Below are 27647 nucleotides of genomic sequence, written 5' to 3'. Positions count from 1 at the left end.
CACAGGTTTATAAGGAATCTTTAATAAAAGATAAACGTGTTACACCCTGGCAAAGAGGATACAGACACAAACAAATTCTGCACATGCACACACACACACACACACAAACACACAGTCTAGGTGACGTCTTCCGTGCTGTCAGTGAACTGGGAATCACTTAAAACAACATCCTTTAGAAGGTGCCCGCTGGTCAACATGATGTTGGAAACTTCAGGCCCTACATATAAGGCATGATGACACCCACACACAGAAAGACCAAAAGAGAACCAACAGACAGTATATTTACAGAACATAGAATAATCCTTTTTGGCCTGGATTCAGAGCAGTAAAGCTATATGCACACAAACACGAGGGAATACAGATGGAACCATTTCACACTGTCATACAGTCACTTTAATAGGATTGAATATACAGTATGTAACTGAGTACACACTTAGGGAATTTTTGATAGGTGTGTTTACTCCCTGCGGGATTTGAACCCATAAACTTGGCGTTGTTATTGTAACACCTGGTATGTGTGATAAAGTACTCATAAGTTTGCTAGCTTTTCAATAGCATGACAGGTAGATACACTTGAGGAAGGTTTGTGAAGCATGTGTGTGTTTGTCAAGCATAGGACCTGGGCTCCAGCCAGGTATGTGCCAAAATGGAAGTGGTACTTAACAATGCAGCTGCATAACATCCTTTACATTGGGTTTAGGGTTAGCATTACATTAACGCCACAGTATTATCAACGGAGCCACTCAGGACCAGGTATAGAGTGTGAGGTGTGTACCATGTGGATGGAGGACAGTCCTGGGTCTCTGTTTGAGTAGGGCTGCTAATATTAGACAGTCGTGACCTGGAGAGTGGGTCAATACTGTCCTTGCACATCTCAGAGAAAAAACACTGAGGTTGGAAGGGAGAGCTGGGGGTGGGGGGGGGTAGGGAAGGAAAATCATCTCATAGCACTGAGCCTTGACAATAAGTAAATGTCTCAGAAGTACACATATAGTTCATCAACACCATGGCAGCTCCATAGAAGAAATAAGGCAGAGGAGATTGAGCAGGGATGGAAAGGAGAGACAAAAAACAGAAGAATGAGAGAAAAGTGAGGAAGGAACTGGAATGGAGTAAAAGGTGTAGTGGGTGAATGAAAAAAGTATTTCTCTGTCCAAGAGGCCCCAGAATCAAAGGGAGTTCAGGAGAGGAGACAGAAAAGAGGGCAGGAAGTGGAAGATGAGGAAAAGGTTAAAGGTTACATTAAACAGATCAAACAATGAGCAAGGACAGAGAAATGACTTGAAGTTCCCTTGGTCGGGAAGAGAAAAAGAGCAGATCTGTGGAGAAAGGAGAGGAAGAATTAAGGGTGTGTCCCATCAAGCTGTCTTTGAAGTGTGCACTCTTTCAATACTCACCACGCAACATGCATGGAAGTTCTCGATACCAGGTCATTCATTTCAGATCCATTGGTTAAGTGAAAAAGTGCATACTTCAAAAGAACTATACATCCCAATAATAGATTATTGGGTTACAACCACGGAAAGCGAATAGTAGGAGGAGATGAGCTGGGTGTAATATCAGGTTAATGGTGAAAGATCAGGGGTCAAAGGTCAGAGGTTAAAGTGTTCCATCATCCAGCAGTTTGTTTATCCCATTGCAGATCTTCCTCAGGTAGAGTCTGTACTCCTCCTGGTCTCCATAAAGCTCCGCCAAAAACTCCCCATGAGCGAAGTGGTTGAACACGTGGTCGATGCGAGCGTGCGACCGTGCGGTCAGGTGCTGCTCCACCAGTGCGTGCAGAAGGTCCCGGCACTCCAGCAGTAGCTCAGAGAGGATGCAGCGGTCAAACGTGTACTCCACCTCGTAGAAGCTGACCGCCGTCATGGCTGCTTGGTTCATCTTCTTCTTGAAACGTTCAACCGTGTCCAGTTCGTCAGGGTTGAACTGGTGGTTGCGGTACAGGATTCCAATTTTCAGGGCAATCTTTATGACATCTTTAACTATCTTGTGGGCCTCCTTTTTGCTCTTAGTGAACTCCCGGCTGGCCTTGTACAGCTCATCCAGAATCTCACTGCTGACATCATCCGTCAGTAGGTTGGCCACCGCCATGGTCGCCATCTTGGATAGAATCTTCTTCTGTGCCTGGAGGGCCAGGGAGCGGGAGTTGAAACTCTCCTGACCTGAAAGAGGGAGGAAGGAGGGGGGAGAGAAGGGGGGATAAAAAATGGAGGCAAAAGAGAGAATCGGGATGTATGTATAGAAGTACAGAGAAAGAGCGGGAAAGGGATAGAAGAGAGGTAGGGAGATGGAGAGGGATGAGTGGGTTGAGTGGGATGAGTGGGGAGATGGGGAGGGATGAGTGGGATGAGTGGGGAGATGGGGAGGGATGAGTGGGATGAGTGGGGAGATGGGGAGGGATGAGTGGGATGGTGGTCAGTGGAGTAATAGGAGAGGGAGAGAAGACAGAGTAGGGATGGGAGTGGGGGAAACAGAAGCCCGGAGAGGAGAGAATGATATTTAGTTAGTAGGTAGCTCCATAGCACACCCAAACAAACAAATATTCCTCTCCGTGTTACAGAACATTCAGAACCTTCGTTTCAAAGTCATATTCAAAATATGGTAATTAAAAGGAGAAATTGGTGACATTGGAAAAGTTCAGCCCTTGAGTCCAAAAGGAGAATAGCTAACTGTATATAGATAACCATATTTACTAACTGGATAAATTATCTAACTTGGAATTCTTGCTAAAGTATTCCAACATGTCGTTAGGACTGTTCATTTTTATAACCTGTCCTGCTCGTGGTATGACTAAAACCAAGCTAACTTTTTATTTCCACATATTTTAGGCTAGTGGCACCAGACAGCCAGCACCAATAATAAGTCACAATAGGGAAATAAGTGTCCCATAATTTATAGCTTTTGTGTTGAGGGAGAGAAATGGCCAACAAATGTCCTTTCAGGCCCTCCATCACACAAAAGCGATGTCAATATTTATTTGAGTTTGCTCTGAAGCATTTTCCCAATTTATTCAATACGGTGACATAATAACATAAAATAATAACATAATAATGATCTATACAACCACATACTATTAACCAGGAATTTGGGATGGAGTCCTTTCCTGCACTAGATAGCACACATGCATAAAGTCATACATTTATGATAGGCTTCCTGAAATGTTCAAGCTATAGAAAGTATCTCATATGTGTATGAGATACTTAAAACAGCTTTTACCAACGACCAAAAGGTATGAAGAGGCATACCTTCCCTCATGTGTGTCTTGTGCCTAAAACCATTAATGAGTTGTAGTATGAAACCAAATAGACTTAAAGGCACCTAGATGGAGTGCACAGCGAACATGTTGGCAAGCACGCTTGAATCTTTCAAGAGAAAGCTACACGAATATCAACGTCAGAGAAGTCGCCTTGTCTAAGTCACGTCAGTTTTCTTTGTGATCTAACTAGCTTCCTACAAAGTGACATAATTGCTCTGTGGAGGCCTTAACTTTCCCAGTTACCATTGATATGGTTTCAACTATGATCGATGGAACAACTGCAAAACAACTCCATTGTAAAATGACAAAATTGCAAGACGTTTTGCTGATTTGGAGGAGGGGCTCATTTAAAAGATATGAGACAAACCCTTTACTATTCAAGTGGCAAGGTGATTGGCCCGTGTGTGTAAGTATTTAAGTGGAAAGTATCTGAAATGGAAAGCCAGTTGGGTTATGTATAAAGACTATAGTGTCTATAGTGATTGGGCACAGGCCATGGCAGGGAAACGGGAGGGGCTGCAGGCCCTCATCAAACGGATGGCACCAAACATTTCCAGGCCACACTAGGCATCAAGGCAGTGAAGTACTGAGAGGAATTCTGTGTTGTCCCCACTGTCAATATTAACAAGACAAGATCACTGAAAGAGTGGTTTTTCTTCCACACTCTGTGTGGACATGTGAGCGGAGCGCACAGCTGTGTTTTTCCAGATGGCTTCGGCGAAGTAAGTTGCTTTCCCGTGCATTCAATCTGGGGGATGAGATTAGAATTTTTCTGGAGGAGAATCATCCACTTGCCAAAAACCTTTGTGACTTTGTGACTAAGGACTTCCTCTTAATAGTGACCTACCACAGTGACATATTGAAAAGCTCAATTGGTTAAACATGCATCAAAACGGCACTGGCACACCTTCCCAAACTTGCAGACAGGATTGACTCATTTCTACACACTTTTATTAACCTCAAAGCCTTCATTGAAACAAGTGAGCACTTTTTTTGCATTCATAGAACCTACAACGGTTTTCTGATGAGGGGGTGGGGGGTAGGGGAGCCCCACTAAATATCAAACTGGTCAATAGAAAAGTGAAAACGCTTCCCTAATCATTCCTGTCCTTTACAATGAATGATCACAACACTGGTCTTGCTGCTTGACAGCCTGAGAGATAGTAGAGGCCTAATAGATGGGTCAAGAGTTTTTCTTGTCCAGGGCACATAAAGATTGAATACTCCTGTCCATAAAACATTTTATAAATTCATAAAAATGTTTAGCTACATCTGTCACAAATGAAGAGAGTGGCTATATCTGTTGCGTGTGTAAAGACAGCAGCAATATGTCACACATATGAAGAGAGCAGCAATATGTCGCACAAATGAACACAGCGGCTATATCTGTCAAATGAATGAAGACAGCAGCTATATCTGTCACACATATGAAGACAGCAGCTGTATCTGTCAAACATATGAAGACAGTGGCTATATCTGTCACACATATGAAGACAGTGGCTATATCTGTCACACATATGAAGACAGTGGCTATATCTGTCACACATATGAATACAGCAGCTGTATCTGTCACACATATGAAGACAGCAGCTGTATCTGTCACATGAATGAAGACAGCAGCTGTATCTGTCACACATATGAATACAGCAGCTGTATCTGTCAAACATATGAAGACAGCAGCTGTATCTGTCAAACATATGAAGACAGCAGCTATATCTGTCACACATATGAATACAGCAGCTGTATCTGTCACATGAATGAAGACTGCATCTATATCTGTCACACATATGAAGACAGCAGCTGTATCTGTCACACATATGAAGACAGCAGCTGTATCTGTCACACATATGAAGACAGCAGCTGTATCTGTCACACATATGAAGACAGCAGCTGTATCTGTCACATGAATGAAGACAGCAGCTGTATATGTCACATGAATGAAGACAGCAGCTATAGCTGTTACACATATATAGACAGCATCTACATCTGTCACACATATGAGGACAGCTGCTATTTCTGTCACACATAAGAAGACAGCAGCTATTTCTGTCACACTTATGAATAATAGTAGATATAATTGTTATGAGATTCACTAAAGCAAAATTCTGCAGGCTAAAATACAGCTAGTGAAACGTGTTTGATTCTGTATGCATGCAGGGAACCCACACACACAAACATACATGCACACACACAAGCACACACAAACACACACACAAACACAAAGATTCACAGACACACAAAAAACACACAGACAAGGATAGAAATACAAGAATGTGTGTGTGTGTGTGCCAAGCCAGAGAGGGGATAGGAGTGGGCTGTTTTTATTAGGCTCCATTACAGTCTGTCATTACAGCTTACTTACACACACACACACACACACACACAAACACACAGTGAATGGTGGGTGATGTTGGTAGATCACAGCTGTGAACTGGTTTTATTTATATCTCACCCTGCACCACATCTCAACCATTATGATTAAAGATGAGATAAATAAATGGCTTTTTTTCTTTCTGTTTTCACTAGTAGGAATTAAGCCTGGCCTCCCCCATGAGGAAAGAAGGGGAGGGAGAGGGAGAGAAAAAGGGGAGGGGAAGAGAGTAACCTTCCAGGCTGACAAATTCTACTCCATTCTCAATGTCTGCTTAGTCCAGTAGACCCAAACACTCTGTGTGTGTTAACTCTAAAAAGCAAAGTTAAGATTTTTGAAGGCAGTGATAACTTTTGTAAATGTTATCCATATGAATACTGACAGACAGACTGAAGAGACAGAAGGAGTGACAGATATAAAAACAGACAGACATACAGAGGAATGATCAAGGTGGAAAACATATGGGGGAAAAGAGAAATGGAGGAACAGAAAGAGAGGCCATGGCTGGAAAGAATGACTCAGCAGAAGGTGATTTACCCAGTTGCAGTAAGGGACTCAGTTTGAGTTCAGGTCAAGACAGAAAGAAAAGGGTGGAGACTATTGACACCTGTCTTACCTGGGCATCAGATGGTAAACAGAAACAGAAATCACTGTCATGGAAATGTGAGCTGACAACATTAGATTTGTTTCAGCATCACCGGGGCATTTAACTGTAGTTTCATTAGAATAGAAATGTGTCCGTTGCCAAGGAAAAACCTTTCCATGTAAACGTCAACATACACCCAAGGGACAGGAACACGCTAACACAGCGGAACGAGAGTCCTGAAATGCTGTTCACATCCACCCCACTAATGGCCCCTTACTGGTCTGGTAGACTGCTAACTGTCGCTACCTTCACTTCAATGTCAATGAAACTATAATTACTATAAATGTAATTATTTCGGGAAATTTAATTTTGTTCAGTATGAACATATCAGCAGTTCTATTATGTTCACTATCACCTTATCCCAGTGCTATTGATCTTTAATAACTCACAATTACATTCAGTTTCAACATATTAGAAGTGCTGTTTACCATTGGAACCTGGCCGCTAGGGGCAGTTCAATAAAGTGGCTGTTTGCTAGGTTATTCTGGTCGGGTATGGTGGGCCTGGTCGCGGATGATGGGCCTGTTCGTGAATGGTGGGCCTGTTCGCGGATGGTGGGCCTGGTCGCGGATGGCGGGCCTGGTCGGGGATGGTGGGCCTGGTCGGGGATGGTGGGCCTGTTCGCGGATGGTGGGCGGGTGTTTCCGCAACTGATTTTCAGTGTGATGGATGCGAGTTGAATTCCATTGAGAGGCAACATGTTTTATTTTGCTGGGAAATGGTGTTGTTTAGACAGGATTTTTTCAGCCTTCCCCACATTACCCAATTGGAACCAGTGGGACTATTCAAAAGTAAGGCATGACTGAGATTTCAGATGCAGCCAATGAAGATACTCTCTTTGGTCTCACGTTGACCTCAGATGTTTCAAAACAAAGATGACTGAGGAGACGAGGACAGCACATAAGAAAAGGTGTGAGTGGGAAATACAGAGAAAGACAGGGATGGGGAGAGAGAGAGGAAGAAAGAGTGTATAAAAAAGAGAGAGTAAAAGAGTGAGACTGAGGAAGAGACAGTGTGAGGGAGAGGGAAAGGAAAAGATAGTTTACAAACAATGATGAGGATTGGGAGAGAGATTTTAGCACCTCTGATACTTCACATGTCAGCCTCTGGCCTCAGACTGACCTCTGATGTTTCACATGTCAGCCTCTGGCCTCAGACTGACCTCTGATGTTTCACATCAAAGATGAATGAGGAGCAGAGGACAGCAGCTGTTATTTGGGGGTGCTCGTGAATGAGGAGGAACAGAGGACAGCAGCTGTTATTTGGGGGTGCTCGTGAATGAGGAGGAACAGAAGACAGCAGCTGTTATTTGGGGGTGCTCGTGAATGAGGAGGAACAGAGGACAGCAGCTGTTATTTGGGGGTGCTCGTGAATGAGGAGGAACAGAGGACAGCAGCTGTTATTTGGGGGTGCTCGTGAATGAGGAGGAACAGAGGACAGCAGCTGTTATTTGGGGGTGCTCGTGAATGATGGCCACAGTAGGGGACATAAGGTTGTAGTTAGTGATCTAGGAAAAGAGAAAAATATTCATGAGCATAATGAAAGGTGGGACCGAGATTTCAGATGAGGCTGAAAATTGGGAGTTGGCGTACTAGTGAATGTCCACTTAGACCTGTAGCTAATGCAGACCAAGTCTTAATTTTTAAGTGCCTTCATATTGAGTTTAAATTGATATTTGACATTTAGCCAACAACTGCAAAACTCCAGACCTGTCGCAAATGTTTCTCTGGAAACCTGAGAAGGAAAAGCCTCTGAAGTAACTCTATATACTGATGTCTCTGTGCTGTGGGTTGGTTTTGTAATGTGTGTGTTTACATAGACATAAACAAATAAACACGTTTATTTTTCTATCCTTGTGGGGACCATAAATCAATGTTACCTATCTCCTAATCCTGATATCCCTATCCCTTACCTAACCATAACCTAACCCTAACTTACCATAACCTAACCCTAACTTACCATAACCTAACCCCAACTTACCATAACCTAACCTTAACTTACCATAACCCTAACTTTAATTCAATAATCAAAATGTTTTAATAAACTGTACCTTGCCTAAACCAAACCGCTAATTCTTACACCCAATAGTAAGTCTAACACACTCCAACTGTAGGTTTTTCTCTTCAACCTAACTCTTAAACAAGACATGTACCTTTCCCTTCTAGGGACCGGTAAAAAGTTCTAATCAGGGCACAGTCTTCATGTTTTGCCGTTTTTGGGAGGACTTCTGGTCCTAATTTGGTCTGTATAACAAGAATACCTTGAGGCAGTGGACGAAAAGTGATGTGTGACATCAGAGTGACATGGACTGGAGACAAAAAAAGGGACAGAATGACAGAGGCATGAACTGTCACAATGTCACTGCTACCCCTGCCTCAAACCCTGTCTGGGGGTCCATCAGTCTGTTGGTTTAGCTTTATGGCCATCTGCATCTAGTTATCTGTCTCTCTCTCATATTATTAGATCTAGACAGATATTAGATTTAGACTAGATTAGATCTAGACTAGATCTACTGTATTTAGCTGTGTTTTAGGGCTAGTGAGACTAGATAGCCTGTATTTATGTGTGTTAGCAGGGCTAGTGAGACTAGATAGCCTGTATTTATGTGTTAGCAGGGCTATTGAGACTAGATAGCCTGTATTTATGTGTGTTAGTAGGGCTAGTGAGACTAGACAGTCTGTATTTATATGTGTTAGCAGGGCTAGTGAGACTAAATAGCCTGTATTTATGTGTGTTAGCAGGGCTAGTGAGACTAGATAGCCTGTATATATGTGTGTTAGCAGGGCTAGTGAGACTGGACAGTCTGTATTTATGTGTGTTAGCAGGGCTAGTGAGACTAGATAGCCTGTATATATGTGTGTTAGAAGGGCTAGTGAGACTAGATAGCCTGTATTTATGTGTGTGAGCAGGGCTAGTGAGACTAGACAGTCTGTCTTTGTTCCAGCTCCTGTTTTCAGAACCCTGGGTCAACATCTTCTGCTGCGTTACATCAGAACACACATCCCTGGAATTTTGGAATAGACAGAAACTTGCCAGGCTTGGAATTTTGAGCCATAGCTCCGGAACTGGGGAGTGGATTGAGATGAAAGATTTGTTTTGGGAAAGTTCCTTTGTGGTTGGATGTTATTAGCTGTAACAGCAGCTAAGACAAACTAGACTATTAATGAATACAAGCCCTCAGACTGGAATGGAATACTTTCACACAAGACTGCACTGCAGTGTGTGGGTCTGTGTGTGTGTGTGTCTGTGCATGTGTGTGTGTGTGTGTGCGTGTGTTTCAACAAGAATCAATCATGCATGGTTAATAGTAACAGAGACATGAGCATCCTTCCCCAGATCCCATAATACGGCCTGTAGCTCTGTCTCCAAAACAACAGTATCCCATACCATGTTGTTGTGGGGGGAACCAGCTATGTGAAATTAATTTAGCAGACTGTATGGTTTGTTTCATGTGCATTTGAATGTATGCATCAGTGTGATTTTGTCTGTAGCCAGAGGACTCCTGCTCTGCTGAATGGTAATATGTACATTTGTCTTAATCTATTGTTGTCTGCTACTTTATCTATTTAGGACCATTCATTTTAAATACTACAGAATCTTTCTGATAGCCTACTGTGAACTGTTGACTGACATACTGTAACTTGCTGCTATCTGATTGCTATCTGTTAAAGTAAGTGCGAGATACAGGTCAATTAGTCCTTTTTTTCGCAAACCAGTGCCGGTATGAAGAGAGGTTTTGACTCTCCTAGCCAGTCATTAATGTGTGATTAAAGCCTTCCCTGGTCTTTCAGCAGTTGCTTTAAGCGGCATTGTTAGTGGCGGTATCGTTGACCAAAACAAAGCTGAAACAAGGACAAATCTGTTGAGTGATTCCAGGCAAGTTATGCTTTTAACCACTCTCATATTGCAGTGCCTCATCTCAGTGACTTAACTTTAATTTCAGACTTTGTGTTGCACTTTTGTAGCTTTGTCAACTGTGTGTGTTTTCCTCCCCTATTTGATCCGCTGCCTGTAGTTTTTCAAGACTCCCTGCACCCCGAGGCTGCAACCCATGTAACCTAGTATCTCCTGCCCTCCCCTCTCCAGCAGCATTTGGAACTGATGAAGTTGGATGAACCGACTTCACCTTGGCCTGTGCTGCCCTTCAGGCCTTTCACATTTTGGCCTTGCTTCTCCAGCTGCTCCCCCTTCATGTTTTTTTTTTTTTACACAGTCCTGAGAGCATCTGGTTGTGGTAGTGCTGGCGTAGGACTGCGAGTTTCTCCAAAGTGCAGATTATCTCTTTTCCCTGTCATTCACTCTCCATGTCCTCTTCGAAAGTCAATGCTGTCAATGTCACACTCCATTTAAGCTTAACTATGTTGTCATCTATCGTCCTCTTGGTGCCACTGGAGGCTAATTTCCTGACCATGATTCATGACTCATAATACTGTCCAACTTCAACCTCCCGTAATCTGCTTTTGATTAATTTCTTTCCTCCTCTTTCTTTACACTCTTTTCGTGTTTTGACCTTAACGTAACCTCAAGAAATGATTTGCCACATTCTGTTCTCTCTGTACACCACCACCACCTCCTCCCTCCATCCTCTCTGTGGACCACATTTTCAACCACTTTGAGAAGACTGTGGATGATGTCAACACCTCATTTACTCAGCCCGTTGAGTCCACTGGTCACACACAGTGTGAGCAAATGCCTCGCTTATGTTTTGTCGCTAGGCTTTATGGGGATTATGACGCAATATCTTTTTATTGCTCTATTTTCTCCCACTGCTGCAATGAGTGAACTTTGGTCACATGGTCTCTCCTAGCATTGCTATGCAGAACTCAATTATTGTTCTCCTTCTCCCACTTATGATGCTTAGGCGGCAACAATGTCTGTGTGCCTGGTGTACATCCCTGCTTGAATGTCAGGCTACCATCTGAAATTCAACCTCAACAACATGAAACTGCGATTCCTCCAGATGAAGGCCAGCCCGCTCCCAGACATCTCCATAACCATTGACAACTCTGCCTTGTTCCCTTGGCTGAGGGAATAGAAATGTGGTATGACCCTGGACAACACCCTGTCGTTCTGTTCAAACTTCAAGACCGTCACCCGCTCAAACTCAACCTCAAGAAGACGGAACTGCTCTTTCTCCGCCAGAAGGCCTGTCCACTCCAAAACCTTCCATCACGGTTGAAAACCCCATGGTCTCACCCTACAAGTGTGTAATGAATCTTGGTGTTTTCCTTGACAACAACCTGTTGTTCTCCGCAAACCTCAAGGCAGTGACTCGCTCCTTAACATTAGTACATCCTTATATGACACAGGAAGTGGTAAAAGTACTAATCCAGGCACTTGTCATCTATATTAGATTCAACTTTATGGTCACTGAACAATACAAATACAGTACAACGAAACGCAGTTAGCATATAACGACTGGATTATTGCAACTCATCATTGGTGGGGTTCCCTGCTTGTGCCATGAAACCGCTCCAGCTTATTCACTGAGTGCCTGGTGTTCGATTTAGTCAAAACTTCCAAAGGTTTACATGTAAGCAGGGTGGCAACTATTAATGTGCATGTTTTCGGGGGGGGGGGGGGGTTTGCAGTAGGAGATTTGTGATTGTTTTCTGATGAGATCCTAGGTTCTGCACCATCTAACAGGCGTATCACGTATCAAAGGTTCACTGAGTGCTAAACTCACACACTTTCTCACACTCTCTGTCTCTCACACACAAACACACACACACACACACACACACAGCTGACGCATTTTGGAGTTGCCAGTGACAACAAATAATGTTTGTCAGTGGCATGTTGAGGTTGTCCCTCACTCATTACTGGGTTATTGTGGCACCACACACACACACACACACACACAAACACTGTGGCCATCTGTGCATGTGTGTATGTGTGCAGTGGAGAGTGTGTGTGCGCCATTCTGTCCTTATGTATTCACTGTAGCCGGAGACCCATGTTTACCTGGTTCTACTTCACTACAGTTGGTAAATGGTGTTTCTGCGAAACATTATGAGTGTACACAACTTACACAACTAACACAACATGGGTAGATACCACCTGCACCGACAAGTCAGGAAGTTAGGGGATGTTTATGCTACCTAGCTCTCTCTCATTTTCTCCCGTTTTTAGTCCCATCCTCTCTGTTCTCCCTCTTGTTCTCTCTCTCCCTGTACATATAGAATCCCGGAGTCGCCTCTTCACTGTTGACGTTGAGACTGCTGTTTCGTGGGTACTATTTAATGAGGCTGCCAGTTGAGGAACTGTGAGGCATCTGTTTCTCAAACTAGACACGGAAATGTATTTGTCCTCTTGCTCAGTTGTGCACCGGGAAATACCGGACCTCATTATATTCTGGTTAGAGGAAGTTTGCGCTGTTCTGTGAAGAGAACAGTTCTCAGTTTTGTTAAAGATCATACATTTGCTTAATTTCTCTGAACAAAAATAAACTGATGAGTTTCAGAAGAATGCCAATTTTATTGCTTCTTTAATCTGCACAAGTTTTTATCGGTGCTAACATAATCATAAAAAAATTTAACAAAATGTAATGATCAATTAGGCTTAAAATGATTAACTTGGATTAGTAACACAATGTTCCAAATAGAACACAAGAGTGATGGTTGCTGATAATGGGCCTCCATACACCTATGTAGATATTTCATTAGAAATATGCCATATATGGCTACAATAGTAATTAAAAACATTAAAAAGGTCTACACTGAATTTCTAATCAATTTGATGTTATTTTAGTGGACACAAAATGTGTTTTTCAAAAACAAGGACATTTCACAGGGAGTGCATGCACGTGTGGATAAAAAAAAAAAAAGGATAATCACATTCATCCACATACTGCCAAACCACACATCTGCTGGGGTGTGGGCATAAAGGAAGTCTCTTCACATCAGGTTTCATCAGTAACCTCTCTTTCCCTCAGTCTGCCTTCACCTGTTTATCTCCCTCTGTCTTCCCTCCTCCCCCTCTCTATCCCTCTTCCTCTCAGTCTTTCTCTGTCTGTATTTCCCAGTATCCTAGTTCAAGCTTCACACAGAAATACACAGAGGTTTAGTAAGTTAATGAGAAAAATTGGATGAAACCAGGAAATAAACTAGGCAAGCCTAGTTCAGCCGGCCCACGATTAGAAGGGATGAATGTTGTTGTCCCTGGCTGGTTTCAATCCATGGTTTTCTATGTGCCAGACTGTCTTTATGCTTTATGCTATTTTAAACAATGGGAATGTAACTTTTACGTCAGCCATAACATTTTTATTCAATTAACATGGGCAACAGAACATATATTAATGGAACTAAAGTATACTCTTGTACAAAGTTGACTATAGATGGCTAGTTAATAACTATGCAGTACCTACAATGAAAACAATGACTCCAATCACTCCATGGCAGGTTCATTTTGTTTAGAAAACAATAAAAATATAAAAGGGTCACGTAATACAATAATTATCTTAAATATCCGAGATTCATGGTATTAAAGAGTGGATATATATTGTTGTTCAACGCCTGAAAAGTACCACGTGGATACATTTTTCTTAGAGACAAAAATTGGAACGCCTGAGAGGGGAAAACATTGATGGTCAGGGATGATCACACAAGACCACAGGGCTTGCTCGTAGGCAGTTCACTTCCATATTGTCTCCAAATGCAACATTTATCCCAGCCATTTCGTTATTTGCTGAAATAACATGGGCAACAGAACGTTTATTAACAGAACTGAAGTGTACTCTTGTACAAAGATTACTATAGATGGTCGTCTATACAATAACAGTTGAATAGCTAACCACTACGCTATGTGAACTACGGAGAACTCGAAAGCATTTTCTGAATTTCAAATCGCATGCTACATACAACGTACTGCAAGTACGTACTTTGCCGATGATGAAGTATGGACTGTTTTGTAAGTAGGAAGCTAGTATTCCAGTACTGAGACCGATTGGGACATACTACCTAATCAGAAAATTGCGTCTCGACATTAGATCGTTTTGTCACGCATTAACATCACGTCAGGTTTGAATATTTAGCTAGACACCATTAATCATTGTGTTAAACTGATTAATGTTTCTTATTAAGTTTACTTACACCATACTTGCACTACTATGAACTGTATGGCTTTTATTAGCCGGTAATAGGCCTACTAGTATCCTACTGTTTGGAATAGTCATAAGAATTGACCAATTGTTAGCAAGACTGAAGATTAACTTTACACTGCCAAAGCTATTTCATTTCATGGCACAACAACGTTAGTTTTTCTTTCATACATGAATGATTCAATAACTAACAATTTAGGTGAAGATAACAATTTCATCAAGTGAAAAGAAGAGAGAATCTTAGAAACCCCTCCTTTTTTACTGCGCATTGGGATCAATAGGCTATTACCCCAAAAGCATCCACGGATGCGTACTTCAGAAATCCACCAGAAATAGTCACAATATAATAATAATAATACAATCAATTTATATGGCGTTTTTTAAAGATCCAAAGACGCTTTACAATGCATACATAACAAACAGTACATAACAACAATACATAAACATACATAACAAACAAACAATAATATAACGTAGCAACTGAAAGTTGTTACCAGCAACGTTTTTGTCTATCCTCAACAAATCATAATGCATAATTTATTCTGTTTGCAGTGAGACTTTAACACAGGTCACCTGCATGGAAGGCTTTGTCTCTAATCACTACACTATTTAACAAGGGATAGTCAGTTGGTCAGTCACTAACTCAATAAGAGACATCCGCTCTTCTTGGCCGGCTCAGCTTACACGGTCAGGCAAAAAATTAAACACCTATTTTAAATGTATCTGGGATGGAAGTGATGTATTTGGGTTCAGTGCCTTCCATAAATATTGGGACAGCAGTCAAAATAAAATACAAAATCTGTACACTCAACGTACACAAAACATTTATTGAAAATTCTGAATTTAATATGCCTTGAGTTAGCAATTTTGTCTTTACTGTCTCAATGCTTATGCAGGGTGCTATATATTCACTGATAAACCAAAACATTATGACCACCTGCCTACTATGTTTTCGGTCCTCCATGTGTCGCCAAAACAATGCTGATTTGCCAAGGAATGGATTCTACAAGACCCCAGAAGGTGTCCTCTGGTATCTGGTAGCAGGACATTAGCAGCAGATACTTCAAGTCCTGTAAGTTGCAAGGTGGAGCCACTGTGGATCAGACATGTTGGTTCAGCACATCCCACAGATGCTCAATCGAATTGAGATCTGGGGAATTTGGAGCCCAGGGCAACACCTTGAACTCCCTCAAAGGCCATTCCCGAACAATGTGAGCAGTGTGGCAGGGCACATTATCCTGCTGAAAGAGGCCACTGCCATTAGGGAATATCATTGCCATAAAGGGGTGTACCTGGTCTGCAACAATGTTTAGGTTGGTGGCAAATTGACATCCACATGAATGCCCAGATCCAGGGTTTTCCAGCAGAACATTGCCCAGAGCATCACACTCCATCCACTGGTTTGTCTTCCCACAGTGCATCCTGGTGCCATCACATCCCCAGGTAAACAGCGCACACGTACCGTCCGTACACGTGATGTAAAAGAAAATGTGACTTATTGGATCAGGCAACCTTCTTCCACTGCTCCAAGATCTAGTTCCGATGCTTGCGTGCCCATTGTAGGTGCCTGTAACGGTTGACCGGGGTCATCATGGGCACTCTGGTCTGTGGCTAGACAGGCTCATATGCAGCAGGATGCGATGCACTGTGTGTTGTGACACAGCCCTCCCGTAACCATCATTAAAATGTTCTGTGACTTGTGCCACAGTAGACCTTCTGTCATTTTGGACCAGACGGGATAGCCTTCTTTGCCCTCGCACAGTGATGAGCCTTGGGCGCCCAACACCCTGGTGCAAGTTTGTAGTTTGTCCCTCCCCCAGACTACTGTCGGTAGGTACTCACTACTGCTGACCGAGAGCACCCCACAGGCCTTGTTGTTTCAGAGACGCTCTGACCCAGTTGTCTGGCCATAATAATTTGGCCCTTGTCAAAGTTGCTCAGGTCTTTACTTCAGCCGATTCTTCCTGTATCCAACAAAATGACTGCGAGGGCTGATTGTTCACTTACCATCTAGTTTACCCAGACCTTGACAAGTGCCCTTGTTAGATGATGAACATTATTCGCTTCACTTGTGAGTTGTCTTAATGTGTTGGCTCATCAGTGTATAAATTCCATGCTGAGGGCTGTTTTGACTAATAATTTTTTGAGAAGTTACACATTTCCGAGCTAAAGGCTAATGTACCTTAGGTTTGGCCTCACTGGCACAGACAAGACTTTGTCCTTCACATAAATGTTTTCTATTCATTGTAGACAGGCTATGGCACACACTTTACACACATTGTAGACAGGCTATGGCACACACTTTACACACATTGTAGACAGGCTATGGCACACACTTTACACACATTGTAAACAGGCTATGGCACACACTTTACACACATTGTAGACAGGCTATGGCACACACTTTACACACATTGTATACAGGCTATGGCACACACTTTACACACATTGTAAACAGGCTATGGCACACACTTTACACACATTGTAAACAGGCTATGGCACACACTTTACACACATTGTAAACAGGCTATGGCACACACTTTACACACATTGTAAACAGGCTATGGCACACACTTTACACACATTGTAAACAGGCTATGGCACACACTTTACACACATTGTAAACAGGCTATGGCACACACTTTACACACATTGTAAACAGGCTATGGCACACACTTTACACACATTGTAAACAGGCTATGGCACACACTTTACACACATTGTAAACAGGCTATGGCACACACTTTACACACATTTTCTAACCTCTGACTGGTTGACTAGGGGTAGGATCAGGGTTAAGTTTAGGTGTTTTAGAATTGGGTTAGGTTGGGTTGGCTTAAGGTTATGTAGTGGTTCAGTTAGGTTGAGTATGGTGAGGATATGGTTATGTTTATGGTTAAGGTGTTGGTAAAAGAAATGTTGTGCATGGTTGGGAAAGAGCAGGGTGATTTCAATGTTTTGCATTGAGAACACAGAAGTCTCATGAGAGAATATTCAAAATCAACCACTCTCTTGCTTCTTTCTTTCTCTCTGACTCTCTGAATCAGTAAGAGTATGGATCCGTCTGAGATAATTGCTGAGATATTGCAAGAAGAGGAAAGGACAGGAGGGATGAACTAGAGAAGTCTCACCTCAGCCTCTCTGTTCTAATGTAGTCACACCTCAGACTCTCTGTTCTGGCCTCACCTCAACCTCTCTGTTCTAGTCTCAATTCAGCCTCTCTGTTCTAGTCTCACCTAAGCCTCTCTGTTCTAGCCTCAACTCAGTCTCTCTGTTCTGGCATCATCTCAGCCTCTCTGTTCTAGTCTCAATTCATCCTCTCTGTTCTAGCCTCAATTCAGCCTCTCTGTTCTGGCCTCACCTCAGCCTCTCTGTTCTAGGCTCAACTCAACCTCTCTGTTCTGGCCTCACCTCAGCCTCTTTGTTCTGGACTCACCTCAGCCTCTCTGTTCTAGGCTCACTTCAGCCTCTCTGTTCTGATCACACCTCAGCCTCCTGTTCTGGCTTCACCTCAACCATTCTGTTCTGGCCTCATCTTACCTCAGACGGAAGATGTGAAAGGACTAGTCTGACTGCATGCATGTGTTTACCCTGCCAATAAAGCCAGTCCTACTGTAATAATTTTGAGGTCTAGTTGTAAATGTAAACTTTAATGACAGACTGTGTGTGTGTGTGTGTGTGTAAGAGTAAGCTGTAATGACAGACTGTGATGGAGCCTAATAAAAACAGAGGGGTATATCGCTTGCCCTCTCCTATCCCCTCTCTGGCTTGGCACACACACACATTCTTGTATTTCTATCCTTGTGGGACCAGAAAACAAAAATCCATGTTTCCTAATTCTAACCCTAACCTGAACACTAACTCTAACCTAGCCCAAACCTTAACCTAACCCTGACCCAAAATGTGTGCCTAAACTTAACATTGCCCAATGCCAAATCGTTACCCTAAACTGTATTAGTAATGCCTTTTACCCCAATTCTAGTGCTGATCCCAATTGTAAGTCTGAACCCAAACCAAATCACTAAACTGGAAACTGGGAGAAAGACAAGACAGGCAGAGAGAGAAAGAAAGAGTTAGTGAGAGACATAGAAAGAGAAGGCAGGGAAAATAATGGAAGAATGGAAAGAGAAAAAGTTGACATGAAGAGACACAAGAACGTAGACTGTGGGAGTGGCAAAAGGAAAGGAGAAAAATCAAAAGCAAAGAAAGGAGAGAGGAAGAGAAATGAGGAAGAGGATAAGAAAGAAGGGGGGGGGGTGAAAAGGGAGAAGTGCAAGATAAAGAAGGTAGAGTGAATGAAAACAGAGAGTGGTAGAGGCGTGCAGAGAGTAATGAACAAGCTGCCGTTACCACTGAGTATTCTGTTTTCAGTGTCAGTCTTCCATATATATTGGGTCATTCATTTCAGACTCTCTGTGTAGTATCTTTCTCTTTGTCATTTTCTCGCGATTTCCTCTCTGTGTTCTAGGTGCTCCAGCAAGTGAGCTCCTCTCTCCTTCAGATTCACAGGCATAGGAAGGAGAAAAAAGAAAGGAAAAGGGAGTGAAAGAGAGAGGTTTTCCGGTCTCAGAGTCTTCTCTAGTCTTCAGATCAGCCAAGACTCAGCATGGAGTGGCATCATTGACCAAACCACTCTCAGCCAGTCACTGCCAACCCTCTCTCACTCTCTCAACCACTGACTAAAACACAAAAAATACACACATGCATGCACATTATCTCTTTCACACCATACCACCCACTATCTCCTCTCTCTCTCCCCCCCCCCCCCCCCTCTCTCTCTCTCTCTCTCTGCCAACTCTTCCCGTGACCTTGGTCCCTTGGTTTGTTTGCTAGTTCATTCAGAGAGTGTAGGTGAAAGAGAGTGGCTGAGTGAATCTAAAACCAGTTAGAAAGCTTCACACTGTGTCAGACACATCCTGGTCTACAAGACCCAGAAACCTGAATAGCCTTTAGCTAAACACTTTTTTTTTATTGGTGTCAAAATGCATTTCATTACTTTGTTGGGAGGCACAGTAATCTGCAAAATGTATCTCTAAAATGTCTCTTACTTTTTTCTCTCTCACGCTCTTTCTCTCTATCCTGTGTGTGGGCGTGTGTGTGTGAGTGTGTGTGTGTGTTTGTTCCTGTGTTAATGTCTGAGTAAGTTCTAAAGGTGAATAATACAAAGTGAGGACATTTGGCCAGCCCTCACTTTGACAAGAAGCTTTATCTGACTTGTGGTGAAGTTCAGGGTAAGAATAAGAAAAGGTGTAATATTAGGCTTAGAATTCAAGTTCATGTATAAGTTTAGGATGCGGAATGCGTGACTGAGGCAGGTGTGAACAGGGCCAAAGTGTTAGGGAGGTGTTCAGAGCCTTAGGAAAGGCTAGAACTTTCCTTGAACATGAGCTCTCTGAAGGTCCCCCCTCTCTATCCTCGTGGGGACCTAAACCTACCTAAACATGACTAAGAAATCAATTTCTCCTATTCCCAAGCCCAAAACCTAATCTTAAATTAACCCCTAAACTTAACCCCTAAGCCAGATATTGCATTTTCCCTGCAAGAGCCTTGTTGGATGTTGTTTCATGTCCCCACATTTCATTTAGACATGGATCACATTCTCACAGTCACAAAGCTAACAGTGATAGTGGTCTACAATACTGTAGCTCTGTTAGATAACAGGTGTTAGCCAAAAGTAATAGTGGTCTGCAATACTTAAATGTTGTTATCTCATAGTGATAGATATTTACAATATTGTTATGTTATCTCATAGTGACAGACTTCTACAATACTGTAGTTATGTTATCTCATAGTGACAGACTTTTACAGTACTGTAGTCGTGTTATCTAATAGTGATAGACTTTTACAATACTGAACTGATTTTAGCGAAATGTGACAGTGGTCCACAACAATGTAAGGGTATTAAAGATGAAGCCAGCGTTTTTTGGCCAATGGTTGTAAAAATTGTTGAGCCAAAAAGGATCCCTGAAAAGGGTGTACTACATTTGGTATGTCATGTATGTGCTGAATTGTGCCCCACGTCTTCAAAACCATTTGCTTTCAGACTTGAAATTTCATGGCTAACTGAGGTGTGATACTGATTCTACTTATAAACTATGCAGAATGTAAACAACATGTTACACATCCAGCCCAAAGTAGGAGGTTTAATACAACATAATTTGTCAATTAAAGAAGTCCAAGGCTGCTCCTTTAATTAATATTAACTGATTTCATCAATACTATATTGATAGTACTGTAGTTAACAGTGACAATGACAATGATCTGCAGTATTATAGTGATATTAACTAACAGTGACAATAGTCTGCAGTACTATAGTGATATTAACTAACAGTGACAATAGTCTGCAGTACATTATTGATATTAACTAACAATGACAATAGTCTGCAGTACTATAGTGATATTAACTAACAGTGACAATAGTCTGCAGTACTATAGTGATATTAACTAACAGTGACAATAGTCTGCAGTACTATATTGATATTAACTAACAGTGACAATAGTCTGCAGTACTATATTGATATTAACTAACAGTGACAATAGTCTGCAGTACTATAGTGATATTAACTAACAGTGACAATAGTCTGCAGTACTATAGTGATATTAACTAACAGTGACAATAGTCTGCAGTACTATATTGATATTAACTAACAGTGACAATCGTCTGCAGTACTATAGTGATATTAACTAACAGTGACAATAGTCTGCAGTACTATAGTGATATTAACTAACAGTGACAATAGTCTGCAGTACTATAGTGATATCAACTAACATTGACAATAGTCTGCAGTACTATAGTGATATTAACTAACAGTGACAATAGTCTGCAGTACTATAGTGATATTAACTAACAGTGACAATAGTCTGCAGTACTATAGTGATATTAACTAACAGTGACAATAGTCTGCAGTACTATAGTGATATTGACTAACAGTGACAATGGTCTGCAGTACTATAGTGATGTGAGTTAACAATAGTAGTAATAGTCATCTACAATACTTTAGTACTACTATCTAATAGTGACATTGCAAAGACCTTTGTGGGACTCCAATCCATTTAGGCCGACATGCTAACCACTGCTCCAGAAAGGGTTAATGATTTGCTATTCAAGCAATGTTGGTTACAACACAGTAATCAGTAATATATTTATACCACCATTCTTAAGATTTGTATATATAATGCTAGATAGACCACACACAGTATTTTCCATTGGGAGGCTAGTGAAGTGGGGAGAACCTAGGGAGGACGTTGGATGGAGTTAAACACTAGCTAGCCAGATCAGATTGACATGTTCTAACAGGTATTACCCTACCTGTATGGTAATATGCGGGATCTCAATTTTGCCCAGCACTCGTTCTAAACAACACTTTTTTTCTTTGGCTTTGGATGAAATATTGAAAACACTGTCCATTCTGTTCTGAATGTAAACTTTTGAGAACAGGAAACAGTTTTGAAATCAGATGTTCCATTGATTAGAAAATCAGCAGAAGGTCGACACAGTTCATTTAGCTTCATTGGCTTCCACTGACTGGTCTTGATCTCCCTGTGGGGAGTGGAAATAACAAACGGATGCTTCAGATTGATACATCCAGTGGGCCATCTGGTTCCCTGTCTATCTGTGGTCATACTGTGTTGGTGACTGATTATTTACTATTATGCCTTACGGATCACGCTTGTGGCCCCAGATGGCCCCAGATCTGTTCCCTACTTAATGCTCTAATCTCAGCCAGAATATTTGGGCCAGAATAACAGTGGATCACTCAGTCTTTGGACCAATAGTGGACCATTCAGTCTTTGGACCAGTGTTGGACCACTCAGTCTTTGGACCGATAGTGGACCATTCAGTCTTTGGACCAGTGGTGGACCACTCAGTCTTTGGACTAATAGTGGACCACTCAGTCTTTGGACCAGTGTTGAACCACTCAATCTTTGGACCGATAGTGGACCATTCAGTCTTTGGACTGATAGTGGACCACTCAGTCTTTGGGCTGATAGTGGACCACTCAGTCTTTGGACCGATAGTGGACCACTCAGTCTTTGGACCGATAGTGGACCACTCAGTCTTTGGACCGATAGTGGACCACTCAGTCTTTGGGTTGATAGTGGACCACTCAGTATTTGGGCCGATAGTGGACCACTCAGTCTTTGGACCAGTGTTGGATCAGTTATTTGACCACTTAGTCTCACACACACATACACACTCAATTTACTGTATTTTCATTGGAAAGTCCACAGCTAGTGATGGCGCCCGGACCAAATTGTGACAAGCAATATTGGTTGTGTGTGTGTGTGTGTGTTTTCTCTGAAACGTATAACTCTAATACCATGTTCCAGTAAAACATCTTTATACCGACTCACATGGAATTAAAAACACCATGGAATGCTTGGACTTAGTGTCAAAGTGACCCCCTCCCCCCAACACCACACTTCAGACCCAGTTAGACGCAGTAGTGTTTATGACCTAACCTCGAAATGTACGGCAACTGGAGGAAAAATCACTTTCTTCTGAGTCGTCTTTTCCAGTCAGGGCCTCCCTCCCTTCCACCCTCTTTCACTTCATTTCTATTTGTATCTCTCTGCTCTGTTTTCTCTTCATCCCTCTCTCCCTCTTCCCGAGTTTGACAGATTTTCCAGCTTCCAAGTTTTGCCAGTGTGTGTGTGTCTGTGTGTGTGTGTGTGTGTGTATTTGATTGTGGGGAGTAGATTGTTTGACCCAGAAGAGGGATAAAGTGTGTGAAGTGTCCTTAATGGGTGCTTGGCATATGAAATGTATGTCTGGAATAGGTAAGTACAGAGAGAAAGAGACAGAAAGAGAAACACAAAGAAAGACAGAGAGAGACACAGAGACAGAGAGAGAAAGAGAGTGAGAGAGACAGACAGGGAGAGACAGACAGACAGAGAGGGAGAGAGAGAGACAGACAGGGTAGTGGAATGAGTTTACAGAGTCCAGGAGTGTGGATAGGAGTAAATGGACCTCAGAAAGAGATCCGTATCATCCTAATACCATCCTCTCCTTTTTACAGTATCAATAGATAGTATTACGAAATGGTCGTGTGTTTGTGTGTTGTAACTTCACTCAAGCATAATTCCCTCTACAAAGAGGAGCATTTAAAGAAAGATCACAGATTTAGCCCCTAGTCTGTGCTCAGAGCTACATTCAAATGCCAGCCAGAGAGATGTGTGTGTGGTGGGAGAGACAGGAAGAGAAGGATTGTGGGGAGGGACTGAGAGAGGACAGAGGAAGTGAGTGAGTTTGAGAGAGAGGGGAGACTGGAGAAAAAGATGTTAGAAAGACAGTGGAGGGAGAGAAAGTGAGTCAGTGAGAGTGGGAGAGAGAAAGTCAGTGAGGTAAGAGACAGGGAGACAGTGAGAGAGAGGGAGAGAGAGGGAGGGAGAGAGGGAGAGAGGGAGAGAGAGGGAGAGAGCGCTGTGAACTTTAAGCATATGATAATGCCTCAGGCATAGTAAGCCTCTGTTGCCGCTAACTACAGTAAATGCTGATCTGAATATAAAATCATCCCTAATATTAATAATAATAATGCATTTAGTCTAAACTTGAATCCAAGAGCAACGTACAGTCATGCCTGCTTCCAATTTACATCTGATTTGGCACACAACTCAGAGCAGAGATGAATGGTCAGGGTGGTCACTTGACTAACAGGAAAACATTAGAGATCGGCGGAGGCTTACATGTATGCAAACAAAGACTAAATGAATTGAAAGGGAACTTTCACACGCAGTCAGCACATAGAGAACTGCTGCGGATGTATATCACACCATGTGCCAGAATAACTAGCAAAGCACTCTTTTGATTGTATGATTAATGTGTTTGTGTGTGTGCGTGTGCGCACTTGGACACTCCTGAAGACAGTTTTATAGCCTGGGTGAAATTCTTGGTATGGATCACAGCTTCCTTCATAAATAGGCCATGGCAGCACAACCAGAGTCCGTCCTCTCCATTAATTTTTGTTACGTATCTGCTGAATCTCCCCCTTCACGTTTCATTCTTTACTCATGATTTGATGTTGATGTAGCTCACATCTCTGCCTACCATTTCTGAACAGTGCCAATAAAAACCATCAGTAGTCTCCAACATCCTTTGCACATTAGGATATTGTAGCAGCAGAAGCTTGTTGCATCTGGGCAGAATAGACAATGTACATTTGTGATGTAATTTATGCAGCTAGTCATGCAGCCATATCTTGGCATGAGTTGATGTAAAAGAACAAAAATGGAACCGTTTGCGTGATCATGCAAGGAGGTTACCAGTTACCACACAGTTTTACAGACAGCGCATGATTGAAGTTAAGCACGCTTTAACCTGAACTCAAGCTGCAATGTTAAACAGACGTGCCTGTTTGACAAAATGTCATCCGATCGTTGGCACAGAGTTCGAGAACTGCGAAGGATTTGGTGGTAGAGGCAGCATCATCTGGGTGAACCTTCAGGAGGTGTTGTATTGAAGATTAAAGACAGGCAAGACCACAGCCATTTCCTTAAAGGTTAAGGAATGCTGGAAAACCAACAACCAAAACCTTTCTCCTTTCACTGCCAAAATAAAGCTTTGCCCATGGACTTTACCATAAAACCATCCCTTTCATAAACACACTTCTCAAACCCAAACTCATATATTTTCCCATCTCAAACATAGTCTCATGTAGACAACTGAAAGGCCAGTATGTCTAAATATTGATCTCTGCGGTCAGCCAGGCATCTGTTTCCAGATATCTTTAGAAATATGGATGAGGCAGGTGAGAGAGGTGAGAAAATGTTAGGTAAAAGTGTTTATTGGTATAATGGAAATGACTGACACACACACCTACACAAACATGTACACAGTTAGATATACACTGACACAACCTGTATGAAGGTGAACTTGCATAAACTCACACAGACATACAGACAGAGATGTACACATGAACTCACATAGACACACGGACAGACACAGACACACACATAAACAGACAAAAACACAGACACACACACAACACGCACACACACCCACACACACAGACACACACATGGAGACAAACACACGCATGCCTCAACTTGTCAGGTCCACTACCCATGGCCTCGGCGTACAGACACACACTGAGCTGGAGTACAGACACACACTGAGCTGGAGTACAGACACACACTGAGCTGGAGTACAGACACACACTGAGCTGGCTTACAGACACACACTGAGCTGGCTTACAGACACACACTGAGCTGGAGTACAGACACACACTGAGCTGGCTTACAGACACACTGAGCTGGAGTACAGACACACACTTAGCTGGCTTACAGACACACACTGAGCTGGAGTACAGACACACACTGAGCTGGCTTACAGACACACACTGAGCTGGAGTACAGACACACACTTAGCTGGCTTACAGACACACACTGAGCTGGAGTACAGACACACACTGAGCTGGCTTACAGACACACACTGAGCTGGAGTACAGACACACACTGAGCTGGAGTACAGACACACACTGAGCTGGCATACAGACACACACTGAGCTGGCTTACAGACACACACTGAGCTGGCTTACAGACACACACTGAGCTGGCGTACAGACACACACTGAGCTGGAGTACAAACACACACTGAGCTGGAGTACAGACACACACTGAGCTGGCTTACAGATACACACTGAGCTGGCATACAGACACACACTGAGCTGGAGTACAGACACACACTGAGCTGGAGTACAAACACACACTGAGCTGGCGTACAGACACACACTGAGCTGGAGTACAAACACCCACTGAGCTGGCGTACAGACACACTGAGCTGGCTTACAGACACACACTGAGCTGGTGTACAGACACACACTGAGCTGGCTTACAGACACACACTGAGCTGGTGTACAGACACACACTGAGCTGGCTTACAGACACACACTGAGCTGGTGTACAGACACACACTGAGCTGGAGAACAAACACACACTGAGCTGGCGTACAGACACACACTGAGCTGGCGTACAGACACCCACTGAGCTGGAGTACAAACACCCACTGAGCTGGCGTACAGACACACACTGAGCTGGCTTACAGACACACACTGAGCTGGAGTACAGACACACACTGAGCTGGAGTACAGACACACACTGAGCTGGCTTACAGACACACACTGAGCTGGAGTACAGACACACACTGAGCTGGAGTACAGACACACACTGAGCTGGAGTACAGACACACACTGAGCTGGCTTACAGACACACTCAGCAGGGTTGCCAGCCCGCATGTACGGATCAGAGGTGAGGGCACATAAACAGACAAACACACGCAGGAGATCAGAGTCCAAGCCTAACATACATCAACTACTAGGCAGAACTTCTTCCTTTTACAAGTTTGTTCAGTTAGAAGTTAACGCGCGCGCACACACACACCAACACAAGCCACGGGTCGGGGCCAATTTAAATGCATTCAGTTGAGGAAGTGAATGTATAATGCATGACAAATCATTGGAGTGTTGAATTGGATTTTCAGCTTTTCTGAATTCACAGACTTGGAATGGACCCTGACTCTGACTTACACAAACCAGCAGAAGGTCTTACCTGGAGAGAGATCTCCTTCACTCTGTTCCCCCGAGTCGGAATCCATCTTCTTCTCTAAAACTGTGGACAGAGAACCTCTTCTTTCGCTCTCTTTCTCTCTCTATCCCTATGTTCCACAGCTCGTTAACTCTTTTTCCCTATCTCTTTCTTTTTTGCTCTCTTTTTGTCTTTTCAGAGGCAACGAAACTCTCCTCTGTTCAGACCACAGCCGCTGAGTAGGGAATAGCTGTAAGTGGCATGAAAGCCTGCCACGATTTGCTGAGCTGTTCCTCTTCTGCTCTTTTCTTTTTTTTTTTGCTTCCTCTTGCTCTTTCTTTTTTCTCTCCTTTCCCTGGCTCCCTTCCTTGCTAGCTAACTGTGCTGACTTCTTCAAAACTGTCTTCTTCCCCTCTACTTTCCTTCTCCTTTCCCTCTTCCCTCCGTCATTCTGGTCAGTCCCTCCCCTACTCTCTCCCTCTCTCTCCCTCTCTCCCCTCCCTCGCTCTTTGGACTGTCACTCTCCTGCACTCTCCGTCAGAGCTCTCTCTATCTGTCTTTATTTTCTATCACACACACCCTCTCTGCTCAGTGTGCACTTTCACACACTCTTCTCCTCTTATGCACACCGTGCACTTTCACACACTCTTTCTCTCTGTCTCTCTGTTCGTGCAGTCAATTCAAATTAATTTAGAGAGGCTTTCTGGCATGGGGAATATGTGTGTACATTGCCAAAGCAGGGGAAGAAAAAACT

At 42.8% G+C, this 27647-nt stretch overlaps 1 protein-coding gene across 1 annotated transcript; it reads right to left on the bottom strand.

Moving 5' to 3' along the window:
* Positions 1 to 27413, bottom strand: tnfaip8l3 (tumor necrosis factor, alpha-induced protein 8-like 3). The gene is made up of 2 exons (XM_013137515.3): positions 26918 to 27413; positions 1 to 2162 (listed from the first exon to the last, which is right to left on the bottom strand). Exons 1-2 carry the CDS (start codon positions 26961 to 26963, stop codon positions 1600 to 1602), a joined length of 609 nt encoding a protein of 202 aa, XP_012992969.1. The 5' UTR covers positions 26964 to 27413; the 3' UTR covers positions 1 to 1599.
* Between the last annotated feature and the right edge of the window lie 234 nt (positions 27414 to 27647).

This window comes from Esox lucius, chromosome 2 (genome assembly GCF_011004845.1).
Source record: "Esox lucius isolate fEsoLuc1 chromosome 2, fEsoLuc1.pri, whole genome shotgun sequence".
Lineage (NCBI taxonomy): Eukaryota > Metazoa > Chordata > Actinopteri > Esociformes > Esocidae > Esox > Esox lucius.
Note: the sequence above shows the minus strand (reverse complement) of the source record. Positions and strands in the feature narration are given on the sequence as shown.